This window comes from Saccostrea cucullata, unplaced genomic scaffold (assembly GCF_032062105.1).
Source record: "Saccostrea cucullata isolate Sc308-1 unplaced genomic scaffold, CSIRO_AGI_Scuc_v1 ctg235, whole genome shotgun sequence".
Lineage (NCBI taxonomy): Eukaryota > Metazoa > Mollusca > Bivalvia > Ostreida > Ostreidae > Saccostrea > Saccostrea cuccullata.
Window position 1 is genome coordinate 202,010 of NW_026933134.1, and position 12,178 is coordinate 214,187.

A 12,178-nucleotide genomic window follows, 5' to 3' on the forward strand; every position below is an offset into this window, starting at 1 on the left:
ATTACAATACATGTAATTTCCGTACTCTGAATGCATTTAACTGATTCTTTTTGTGCCAACTTGTGTTTGATGTTTTAATAATGCATTTATTTTACATATTACAGTCTTTCACTGCACAGTTACATGTACATGTATCAGTCAGGCGAAGAGAGAAAAAAATATACATGTAGTTAATAACATTCCTTGTAAGGGAATTACACATACCATAAACTTTCATGTTCATTTGAAGCAATCTTTGAAAACTTAGATTGCTTTTAATGCTAGCAGCATTCATTATTAGAAGTTATGATAAATTACAGTTTTTGGAAGCCGGCTTGCATGGACAATTTTCATCTTAAATACATCAGTTACTTGCTCAATCAAGTGATTCAAATGTTTTAATGGCATGTTGAAACGACTTCTTAAATTCCTCATAGTCTTTGTTGCCAACAGGAATCATTAATTTCTCAAAACATGTCATGGCTTCTGGTTCCTTCTGCTGTGGGTTGGCCATGATGAATTCAGCATTTAGTTGCTCTTGGCTCACAGATGGACTGGCTAGTCCAGTGATAAAATGGTAAAGTGCCCTTGCTTCTTCATCTACAAATGAGATCATTGGATAGTAATGGTTTTGTAATCGGTAAATTGTTGTGATTTACTTTTTTGACACATTTGTTGTACAGTATGCTTTAGCCCTCATGGTGTATCATGCACATTGTCATTTGCAATATTGAAATCCAAATGGTTGGATATGATTTTTTTTTCTGTTGTAATATAATCCAGTTGAATGTTCTATGAGGTCTTGAGTCAGACCAGAAGCAACATTTTGGAATACAATACTTGGTGCAGAGACATACAAAGTTTTTGTCAATATTTAGTCGAAAATGAGATGAACAGTGACATAATTTTACCACGATTAGAAGTGTGGACTCACCATTTATCTCATTAACAGACCGTATTGCATAATCCTTGGCCTTTTGTAGCTTATCATTGACAGCATTTAAGCCCTCCAAAGCAGGAAGCAATATTTTCTTCAGATATTCTTTATTAATAGAGTATTCTTCAGAATGAACAAAAAGGGGCTCTAGCAAAGATACATCCTTCGTTTTGTCCAGAAAATTCAAATAATTAAGTCCTTTCATCAGTGCATCTATTGCTGGTCGTCTCTCATCAATAATGCTGTATTTTATCAGCATTTGGATTAGTTGTTCTCTGCTTTTCATCTGCAATGTAATATGTGAACGATGTTAACAGTACACGCCGTTACGACTCATAGTGTTTTGCTACAAGGAGGTGAAACTTACGTTGAAGTGTTTGCCCGCTGGCCAGCCAATGTGCCCCACCACATTCCCTTCTTCACTTTGAATGACGTCATTTATCTCGTCATCGGTGCTGCACTTTAAGAGCTATCAAGGCAGATTTAAAATTATTAACCAGGGAAATAATTTAATCATATGAACAATTTGCATAGACACTGCGCATCTTAATTAGTAGTTAAAATACATCACTGTAGTATATAACAGTATATGCTTACATACATATACATACGTAAAATCATGGGAGAGGACTCTAAATTTTTGGAACTTGTGTCCAATCACTTTGACAAGTATTGTCAATGAAATATGTTCAAAACAAAGTTGAGCAGATTATACTTTCCTTTACCAATGTACAAGTATATGAACATTGTTTCATTTACATTAAAAATAGGCTCTATTTCGTAATTTTTTACCAAATTAAAAAATATAATTTTATATTATAAGTACTTGATCGACAAGGTATTTCACTTCTGGATTTGGAATGTCTTCCACGGTAAGATACTGCTCATAATCGTCATGTTCTACCATGAAATGAAACAGTCCGGGATTTAAGTACGGAAATCCACAATCAAAATTCAAAATGGCTTCCACTATACCAATACCAACCGCAGTCAAGTCGTCTAATCTGTCCTGTGAAAAATTTGGCACCAGTCGAGGAAAATTACCAATAAAGAGCCCCCTGTCTCTGATGGCTTGTAGGAAGAAAGTAGAGTAAAACTCTCGTCTGAAGCCACCTCCATCATAGTCATATTCCCTGGAATCATCAAAGACAATCATCAGCACCTCGTGACGAATGGTAGCACTTTTTCTCCGGATTTCACTGGCTTTGCCTTTGTAGTGTGACATTGCCGTTGTGAACATGTCCGATTTCTGGACTTTGAAGCATTGTCTGATCTGTTCTCCGCCTATTATGTGTTCCAGAATGGGTCGGATTTTTTCTTTGTACATCCAAAAATCTGAAAAGTAGAATTCATAAAATTAATGTTATCGAAGATATGAATTTGAGACTTTCAATTCCCTTTTTCTATGGTTGTATCAACTTGTGTATATATTCGAATCTCGGTCGCGACTGAACCAAGTCAAAATAAGAGGTGCAACTGTTCCTTCGCCAAGCGCTCGGCGCTTTGAAGTAAAAATTGCAAATCCTTCGGCTGAGACCTTAAAATGAGGCCTTTGTCACGGTAGGCATTGGAACGACAAGGAACGCTCACTGCTCAATGGCCCTGAGTGCCGAGTTAAGGTTTAAATTTGAAGTCCTTTATCGGTATATTGTGACACCTCTACATGAGTGAAAAATTCTACAACTGACTTACAATCAATCTACATGCATGCATAGAACTGTTTTCTATTTGATCACTTTTTAAAAGAATTATTGAATGTCATTGAAAAAGAATACCTAGAGTTTAGCCATACAAAAACGTCACAAGCTAGATCTTCAATTTAATGTTTGTTGAATAAAAAGAATCTTGAGTAATAATGGCAATTTTTGTATCCATGTTGCTGAATACTTACTTGCACATGTTGGAATATGGGCAACATCAGCAACCCTTTTAAACGCAGCCTGTAATTGATATCAATTCATTTCATTTCAATATATTTTCAGCGTAGAATTTATATTTTGATATTGAGATTACTATAGCAAGTAATAATAGTGAAGAAAAAGTTACACCTGAAATTTCTCGCTGGTTTGCTGGGAATGGGAACTGGTCTCGCCACCCATCCTTTATCTGATCCTAAGTCTGTCTTGCTCAAACCATGTAAGTCAACGGTTTTTTTTTCTCTTAAAAACATGAAAAAGGTATCTGTTATTTGTTAATTTAGGTTACGACAAGATAAACTGTCATTGTTTGTTCAGATGCAAAGGAAGATACCCAAAGACTTCGTTCCCATAATAACAACAAAATATCTGTAGTGTTTTAAGAAATATATGCACAATGATGAAGTCGGTCCTTAGGATTTTAGGTCTCGTCTGAATGATGACATAAGAATTATAAATCTCAGAGGAGGTAAGAAAATAAAGCGGTGCACGATTCATTCAGCTAAAACATTTTAAACAACCATATACTCAATAATGGAACTTCATTCTTAGTTATCTTTCATTGGTGGTAATAAACAGATCTGTACAAAATAAAGATAGACGACGATAAACAATTTACCTTTAAAAATTTGGTGTAGTCATGCAAAAAACATTGTTCTATTCTTTTGGGGGGAAATATGAATAACATTGAGTATTTGAATAGAATTAGCTTGTTCTATTGATTAGCAGAAAAATCATGGATATACAGTAAATGCGGGTATGCACACCTACCTCTTTTTAAAATTGTGCCATTTTAAAACGTCTCGCTCTATAATTCCGAGCAACAGTAACGGATAAACACATATCCAGAAAGTTTATTGATTATTCACGAAACTACTCCAATATCTTTCGAGAACATGATATCAAAATGGTTTAAATATCTCAAAATCATTTTTAGGGGTATATTATTGCGCGTTTTAACAGGTTTTGGCAAGTTGCCGCGCAGAATATATTAAACTTCCTATCTTGCACAGAACCTCTCTTAAAGCTAATTTACGAGTTGGAGACTTTGGCGTAAACACAGCGATGGGTGACAATGTTTGATTTAAACAACGTTAACTTTGCCTCCATTTTTGTTTACGACCTGGTACGTATCTTCGTTTGATGTCATGTATATTGCTCCTTTTCGGTGGTTTGGTTGGTACGACTGTATATTTCCTCTATAAGGTATCGTTCAGTGACCAACAATGTATTTATGAATATCAAACAAAAAGTCTTCAGTTAAAAATGAAAATGACAATAAACTTTGCTTTTGTTCCTTGTTGAATAGTGTAAAATTTATTTGATTTATATACACATGTATACACATACCGGGGTTCTGACAGAAGCATCAATGGTAAGAGTTGTGTTGAAAACAACTTTTCTTTTTTGACCAAAATGTCATCCATTTCCTATGTTTAACTGGTTGCCCATTTTCTAGGCATTTCAGAACAAACGAACCGAATTTACATCTAAATGATGAAAACATGGGAGGAGGTCAAAGTGTATCAAAACAGGAAGTCCCACCAGGTGAGTTAACTTCCACACACCTATAAAGATGTAATTGATACCACCGCCAATCCAGAAGGGGGTATCACTTGTAATAATGAAAATGATGAAGATTACGATCAGTGATCGATCAAGATAATCTGTAAACAGGGCATAAAACACGGACCGACCCCTGGAAATTCCAGAAATGGGATCATGTGCCTAAGGGGAGTAAGCATTCCCTGTCGACCGGTCCCCATTAAACAAAGGCATAACAATAGCCTGGGTATAGAACATTGCAATTCATAGGTTGAATTTGCCAATAAGGTAATTATATCAAAAATAGAATGTATGAAATGCTGACTTTGAAATCTCTGTAACACAACTTATTTATCAGTAGCCAGAAATATGCAAATACATATCTAGTACTCAAAACATCTTCTTGAGTGAAAGATATTTGGGGATGTAAACCCATATACAGATGATTGCAGGATATTACGATATGAATAAGAAAAAAAACCTTAAATTCATCTCATCATTCATTCAGATTAGTTGTTTGTTGGCCCTTATTGCCTATAGTCAGCACAGCATCCATATAAGAAACAGTTGTTGCAGACCCTGTGGCTTCCTTTATTTCAAGCTCCCTGGGATATATCAAGTCTTCATAAAATTAAAATACGAATTCTGAATGTCATGTTGAATGCCACAGCAAGTGTTTTCCCTAAATCTCGATTGGAAAATTTTTAATAATATATTCTGCTTCAAAGGAATTTAAAAACAGGCGGCGAATGGAAAAGCATGTTTTTTGCCCATGGACAACATTCATTGACTCTAAAGACTAAATACGCAAATGTTGTCAATCAACTCAACTTCAGGATATAAATTTGTGTGTAGAATCAGAGACTAATTTTGTTAATGACGAAAAACAAGTGCTTGGCACTCGTGAAAATATATTAAAAAAAAATCCTGTCCCACTTATGAAATAAATTCCATATTCATCTTTCCTCTATGTATTCTTCATAGACTGGATTTTGTAACAAACTGTTCGAATTAAATGGGCACTTTTTGTGCTCCTTTGTTATGTAACTTGTTAATAAATTCCAACGAAGCAGAATTACTTCAAAAACTTTTACATGAAAGGCGAAAAGCATTATGACCTTTAATTTGACATTCAGATAATTTATATCGTCAATATTTTATCACTTAACAATAGTTCTTTTCATACATGTACATATGTCGACTTGATATATCCCAAGAATTTGAAGTAAAAGACACCAACGAGTCTGCCACATCTGTTTCATTTTCGGATGCCTAGCTGACTATAGACGATAAGGAACACTAACAACTAAACCGTATGTCAAACGAGATGACTTCAGCTTTTCCATCGGCAACTTTCCTTATCTACCAGATATGTAGTAATATTCCAATTTAGCCTTCTTGTAGAGTTTATGTCACAGGCACTTGTTTCTGTAATAAATTTTTGACCCATAGTATAATAATAACACAAGGTAAAAGCATTACACCCAGTACCCCCTTTAATTGCGCTCATTTACACTTTCAGAGTCCTGAAATTTAACTGTTTATACCTATGTTTTATAATTTATCTACACAACCATATCTGACATCCTTGTCTTTGTTTTCTTTTAACTCCGTAATCAGCTTCAAAACTCTACTCGCCGAGTGGAAAGTGAAACTCAACCATAGATATATCTCGGGCAAAGAATTAGACCTCGAATTTGATTGGCTAAAAATCTGTGTCTTAAATTACACCGGGAAAACATCGTAGTGTTTTTATGGAAAATAAGAGACCATGAAATTTTATTTATTCAATGCAATATTAAAATCTGGAATTGAATTTTTAAACCCACACATTCTTTAATTTTTCTCTGTGCCCGAGATTAGCACATACGGTTTAGTTCGACTTTTCTACTCGGCGAGTAGAGTTTTGACGCTGTTTACGGAGATTAAAGAAAACAAAGACAAGCAAGCCATATATGGTTGTGTAGATAAATTATCGAAGATGACATACGTATAAACAGTTTGCCACTGCCTTTTCTCTGAAAGTGTAAATGAACGCGATTCTAAGGGAGGGGGATACTCCGTGTAATTTGGAGTTAGATACCTTGTGTTATTATTATACTATAGGTTAAAATTTATTCCCAAAACAAGTGCCTGTGCTTTATGTCCCCCAACTTATTCGCCGCTGAAGAACTTGTTCTGAATTCGATGTAACATTTAAAGCAAAACATACGTTGATATTAAATGAATATCAATACCATCGTTTAAGTTTCATTATTTCGTAAATTCTATTGTCGTTATAATGACCTTGTTAGCAAATATAACATATAATTGGGTAATATTTAGCTGAATTGTTGCATGAAAATGTAATCCCTTTGTTTATTATACCAGATTTGAATGTAGTTGGCATTGTATCCTTGATCAATACATATAGGGCTCACGGCGAGAGTTACTGGTTAATAGGGTATCTCTCTCCCCCTAAGCACCTGATCCTACGTCTCAAATATCTAGTGTTCATGTTTTGTACCCTCTTTATTACAATTTTTTTTGATAGATTTTTTTGTATCGATCACTGATTTTTTATATTTAGCTTCATCTAATAGAATCAAGAGGTAGCATGTATATTTGATCATCTGTATGATCGATGTTCTGACTACGTACCGGTATATTATTGATAAAAAGTCCTATCACATTCACACTAGCACAATGTGGGCTTGAAAGATTCCCTACATTATTAATGTGTTCGTTGCAACCATATGGAAATGTTGTATCTAGTTCCCTGTTCTTGTATTTCTATGGGCATCTTTGTCTGTGGAATTGATAACTAAAATTTAGACTGTAAGTCGGATAACATAATGTATTTTTCCCCCAAAATTCTAAACGTCTATGGAAAAAAGAGTGGACTGGCAAACTGAAATGTTTATAAAGATGTAAGTAGCTCCCATTAATTATTTCAAACCTATGCCCCGACATTCTCTTTGCACGAGAGAACAAATTTGTTTTCCAATATGAATCAGTCCACAAAGAGAATACTCAATTTTTAATAAATATTTAATAACATTTTATGCTATAAATTTTAGAATTTTTAAACCAAATGATAAAGTTACAAAATTTGGGGTGAGATAGGAAAGGTTCTTACCGGTTTTAAGTATTGTTGTTTTATCTATGTTTATAATATAAACTACACATAATAATGCACAAAAATTATTAATCCTTTTAAATCACACAGGAAAAACTCGTTGGGATGGAGAAAACCTCTTTGGGAATGTCTAGTTATAGACTATAAGATGATTGGAAAAGCAAAAAAAAAAACCTGCTATTTTGTCTTTTATACGTCGATGTTGTTCAAGTATATGTTTACAGAAACGATAACATCCATTACAATGAAAATAGCATATGAGTCTAGAATCAAATATTAAAGCAGTGAAAATATAGCCAAATCAAAAATATTGTTTTTTCTTTTTTGGCAGTTTCACAGGCTGAACATCAAACTTTTCAGACAGTGCTAGAAGATTTGCTTCGTAAACAGATTGGAAAAAGAGTTATTCTAAAAGTTGATCGGTCGCATCTTCTCCAGGGTGCATTTTCACATTTCAAAGTCAAAGGGAGCGAACTAAGTCCTCTGGATGTCAAGTTATATACAGAAAGCAACGAAGAACCCTATACAAACTTAGGAGGTCCAAACAGGGAATTTTTCACTCTAATTCTTGAAGAATTTAAATCTCCCCAATTGGACATGTTTGAGGGTCCTGGAAGCTACCTTTTACCAGTAAACAACAGAAAAGCGCTAAATGGAGACATGTTTTATTTATTTGGGAAAATTTCGGTTCTTTCGATAATTTCTGAAGGTCCGGGTTTTCCATATTTTCCTCCGTTTTTGGTGAGCTATTTGAGGGATAGAGAATTTGAACACGAACTAAGTAGTTTGTACATAGTGAATACATACCTGACTGATTATATTAACCAGGTAACTTACATGTTTCATTTCAAGTTTTCAAGTTTCAAGTTTTTATTTAAGACAAAGACCCCAACTGGGGTATATGAATACAAATAACACAAGTTTTTTTTACATATAAACAAGAATGCATGAAAGAATGAGTGGTACTAATGTTATTTACATGTACAATTCACATGTACGAGGGTTGTCCCGTAAAATCGTGGACAAGTTGTCTACTTTGAAAAATAATCATCACTGCGTTCTGAAATTTTCACCACTTTTTAGTAGATAAATTATGAATATACATAGCAAATTTCAAACAGATATATGCATAGGTAAACAAATTGTGATATTTTATGTTATGTACTGTATCGCCCTACGGCGCACGGATGATAACGTCAAAGTTAAAACAGCGTCAAGTTTCATCTTTGCTAAACTTTTGGATAAGCCCCACTTAAATTTAGAAATTTTATTGATTTACATATGTGAGTATCTATAACCAGTTAAGAAACCAAAAGGCAAAATCTTCTGAATATTTATTAGCAAGTTACAGACAGTATTCTCACCATCATTCAACTAAAAGAGAATCTCACATCGACGGTCGACAGTGACAGTGTCCTTTGCTATAACAAATGGCAATATGTTTTGTACTAGACACGAAGACTTATTAAGAAAACTTGCATTTCATTTATATACTAAAGATTGAATATTTTTCATATTTTCTTTCTTCTGTATTCATTTAAAGTCTCTTAAGGCGTCATTACAACATCCTAATCTATCTGAACTGCTCTCCGGTGCGGTTCATAAAAAGTCGCCATTTTTCGTGTATTGTGTTTATTACTTTCCCATTTCAGAAACTGCCAAAAATTAACCAAAATGCCTAAAAATTTTTAAAAAGACGACAGAATTGATTAAGGAATGGAATTAGGATAATTTTCATCCTAATCTTATGTATTGAAAACTTTTGTTACGAATTAATACTTATGTCTTCTCTAATACAACCTTGCTATTTTTACCGTGCGCCGTAGGACCTTACCTTGGGCACATTCAAGCAGAATAAAATCTTTATTTTTGAATATATATTATCAAAAACATTATGATTCACTTAAATATGATGAATAAACATTTACTGAAAATTTCAGCTTAATGCACCCATTACTTTTAGAGAAAAACGCTTTGTCCACGATTTTATGGGACAACCCTCGTATAGTTCAAATAATAAAGTATAGAAGGCCCCTGCTTATACAAAAAAAAACTATATGTATTTATAACATTTGTTAAATAGTAGTTTTGGTATTATTATCAATATATTACTGACAATAAAATTTTACAAAATTTGGCGAGCCCAAAAATAACTTTAGTATCCTTACAATTTAATAAGTCATGAAATTTCATATTAAAATAAATCTAATGAAACGCGCGCGCGCGCGCGCGCGCGCGCGCGCGCGCGCGCGCGCGCGCGCGCGCGCGCGCGCCCGCGCGCGCGCGCCCGCGCGCGCGCGCGCCCGCCGCGCGCCGCGCCGCGCGCGCGCGCGCGCGCGCGCGCGCGCGCGCGCGCGCGCGCGCGCGCGCGCGCGCGCGCGCGCGCGCGCGCGCGCGCGCGCGCGCGCGCGCGCGCGCGCGCGCGCGCGCGCGCGCGCGCGCGCGCGCGCGCGCGCGCGCGGGCGGGCGGGCTTTATTTTTATTACCAAGTTTCTGCATTTCTTTATTCATTTAACTTTTTTCTTAAGTTTACATTGAACCGTTTCAGAAGGTAACTTGTCATTGCAATAAGTTAATACTTTTTAAGTCATTTTAAAGTAAAAAAAAAAATCAGTCTTCCATATGGCTATTCTGGCTATTCACGATGTAACAAACCAGTCACTACTTTATTGCCATTGTTATATTTTAAAAAGGAACTGATTTATTGATTTAATAATAATTTATGACATTTTTTAAGATATGTAATGCAACTAGCCAAGAAGACCTGGACAGAGTCATTAGCGAAGATGAAGAACGATTCATGGAAAACTGCGGTTGGGCGCGAACTGATATGGTTACAGTAAGTATTTTTTCTCTTCCACATCAAATTATAATTATCCTTTAAAGGTTTTTTTTGTAACTGAGTGTACAATTAAAAGAAATACAAATGAATTTTTTAAAAAAAAGAATTCGGAATCTGTTTTATTTTTATTTTTTAATGTCATTTCAAGTATTACAACGACAAAATTTTATTCTTAAATGTACAAACATACATTTTAGATGTACACAACAATGACATACACCGAGAACTGTGATTTGATACATGTAAACAATATAATAACAACATAATTTAAAAATAAATATCACAGTAAAGGATAATAATGGTGTTATGGTCGGAAATAACAACGATATTATAATGCTGCAAAGCCACTGAAATGACATTACAGTTATAAAGCTGATTAATAAGCATGTAGCTGTCAGGAGCAATACACATACTAAAATACAGCTTTCAAATTCATGTAAAAATCATTAAAACCAATATTAATGTCAACTTCTTTTTTTATTATTATAATATGTAGTGTAGTATAACACATAACTAACGAGAAAATAACTATTGCTAAAGAAGTATTGATATTCAAGTAAATATTCCATCATATTTGGGTTTTTTTTTTAAATTAATCTATTTTCTAAAAGTATGTGAGGAAAATTTTACGATCATTTGAAAAAAATGATGTGAATAAACAATGAACTGTGAGAAAATATTGTCATTTTAGCTAAGCAAGCGTATGATGTACGTTCAAACTCTGATTCGATGGGAGCTGTTCGACAAAAGAAGAGACGTGTACGACCAACTGAAGAAAGGTTTAAATGTGTTGAATTTTCTTGATCGTACAAAAGATCTGCAGGACTTCGAACATTTGTACATGTGTCGAAGCAAGCATAAAACAACAGCTGACTATATCAAGAAAAAGTTATTACCGGAAGTAAAAAGATTACAGCCACAAGACAAGGAAGAAGAAGACGCAAAGAAGTTTACGTTAAGATGTCTCAAAGATTTGGAAGGTGATTGCTTTTGTTTTCTGTTTTAGTTTATTACACTAAAATTCAATCTTTCAATTCTTACAATTCTTAAAAAACAAGTTTCAATTCACAATTCAAAGTTTTTTTGATAAAAAATTGTTCAGTTTAACATGTTTACATGTATCAGTAAACTGTATCTGACGGGTCGCAAGGGGATGCTTACTTCTTCATGGCACCTGAGCCTACCTCTTAATTTCAAGAGGACTATTTTTGCTCTTCTACCATTTTGTATTGTACCAATAGATTCATTCATTTCATTGCAGTTTCTTGTCTCATATTTTGTTATGAAAATAATGTTTAAATTTTATAGATGAAGAGGCTGCACATCTGTTCCAATTCATTACGGGTCTTGATGATTTACCAGCTCAGGAACTTCCAATAGGCGTAGAGTTCAACAGGTTTAACCGTGCAGCAGAACTTCCGGAGGCAATTACTTGTGTGCAAAGACTTATTCTTCCTCTTGGAAACAAAACGAAACTTCAGCTTTACTCATCTTTCGACAAGGCCCTTCAATTTGGTAGAATAGGATTTAGCGAAAAAACAAGTGCGAGCAAATAGACATACAAATATATTTCAAGGGGTGTTGAGAGCAATGCATGTATACGAGTAAATTCTTTGCAATGCTTGAATTCAATATTTAGCTTGTTTATTATTTTTATATTTTTGGGGATGGTTGTTGCAGTTAAGCATAAAATAAACGCTACTTTCAAGGGTGAAGCAGTATTTTATTGATGACGATATTTTGAAGTTTTGAGAGGCAATAAGAAGAAAGAGGTTTGATTTGCAATCAATGATTAGAAAATAACATCTTCGTTTTCACTGAATATTTTACACTGAATATTG

The 12,178-nt window shown here is 34.5% G+C and overlaps 2 protein-coding genes across 3 annotated transcripts; one reads left to right on the plus strand and one right to left on the minus strand.

Moving 5' to 3' along the window:
• Positions 1 to 49: 49 nt before the first annotated feature.
• On the minus strand, positions 50 to 3,072 carry LOC134237349 (uncharacterized). Its single transcript, XM_062719453.1, has 6 exons — positions 2,965 to 3,072; positions 2,808 to 2,856; positions 1,743 to 2,251; positions 1,284 to 1,385; positions 914 to 1,202; positions 50 to 579 (listed from the first exon to the last, which is right to left on the minus strand). The coding sequence occupies exons 1-6, from the start codon at positions 3,013 to 3,015 to the stop codon at positions 356 to 358; spliced, it is 1,224 nt and encodes a 407-aa protein (XP_062575437.1). The 5' UTR covers positions 3,016 to 3,072; the 3' UTR covers positions 50 to 355.
• A 560-nt stretch (positions 3,073 to 3,632) lies between these two features.
• LOC134237362 (uncharacterized) lies at positions 3,633 to 11,941 on the plus strand. Of its 2 annotated transcripts, none has more exons than XM_062719472.1 (6): positions 3,633 to 3,958; positions 4,292 to 4,380; positions 7,827 to 8,323; positions 10,233 to 10,334; positions 11,029 to 11,317; positions 11,646 to 11,941. In XM_062719472.1, the coding sequence occupies exons 2-6, from the start codon at positions 4,338 to 4,340 to the stop codon at positions 11,891 to 11,893; spliced, it is 1,179 nt and encodes a 392-aa protein (XP_062575456.1). In that variant the 5' UTR covers positions 3,633 to 3,958; positions 4,292 to 4,337; the 3' UTR covers positions 11,894 to 11,941. The 2 variants fall into 2 exon arrangements, with proteins under 2 accessions (XP_062575456.1, XP_062575457.1); XM_062719473.1 differs by having other exon boundaries at positions 4,301 to 4,380.
• The last annotated feature ends 237 nt before the right edge of the window (positions 11,942 to 12,178 follow it).

What these genes read in the sequence shown, in the direction of transcription:
- LOC134237349 (XM_062719453.1), bottom strand. Translation starts at nt 3,015, where the DNA reads ATGGGTGGCGAGACCAGTTCCCATTCCCAGCAAACCAGCGAGAAATTT. An exon ending in AAACCAGCGAGAAATTTCAG is followed by an intron (nt 2,857 to 2,964) that starts GTGTAACTTTTT and finishes TATCAATTACAG; the next exon opens with GCTGCGTTTAAAAGGGTTGC. An exon ending in CCATATTCCAACATGTGCAA is followed by an intron (nt 2,252 to 2,807) that starts GTAAGTATTCAG and finishes TCTACTTTTCAG; the next exon opens with ATTTTTGGATGTACAAAGAA.
- LOC134237362 (XM_062719472.1), top strand. Translation starts at nt 4,338, where the DNA reads ATGGGAGGAGGTCAAAGTGTATCAAAACAGGAAGTCCCACCAG. An exon ending in TGACTGATTATATTAACCAG is followed by an intron (nt 8,324 to 10,232) that starts GTAACTTACATG and finishes ACATTTTTTAAG; the next exon opens with ATATGTAATGCAACTAGCCA. An exon ending in CGCGAACTGATATGGTTACA is followed by an intron (nt 10,335 to 11,028) that starts GTAAGTATTTTT and finishes TTGTCATTTTAG; the next exon opens with CTAAGCAAGCGTATGATGTA.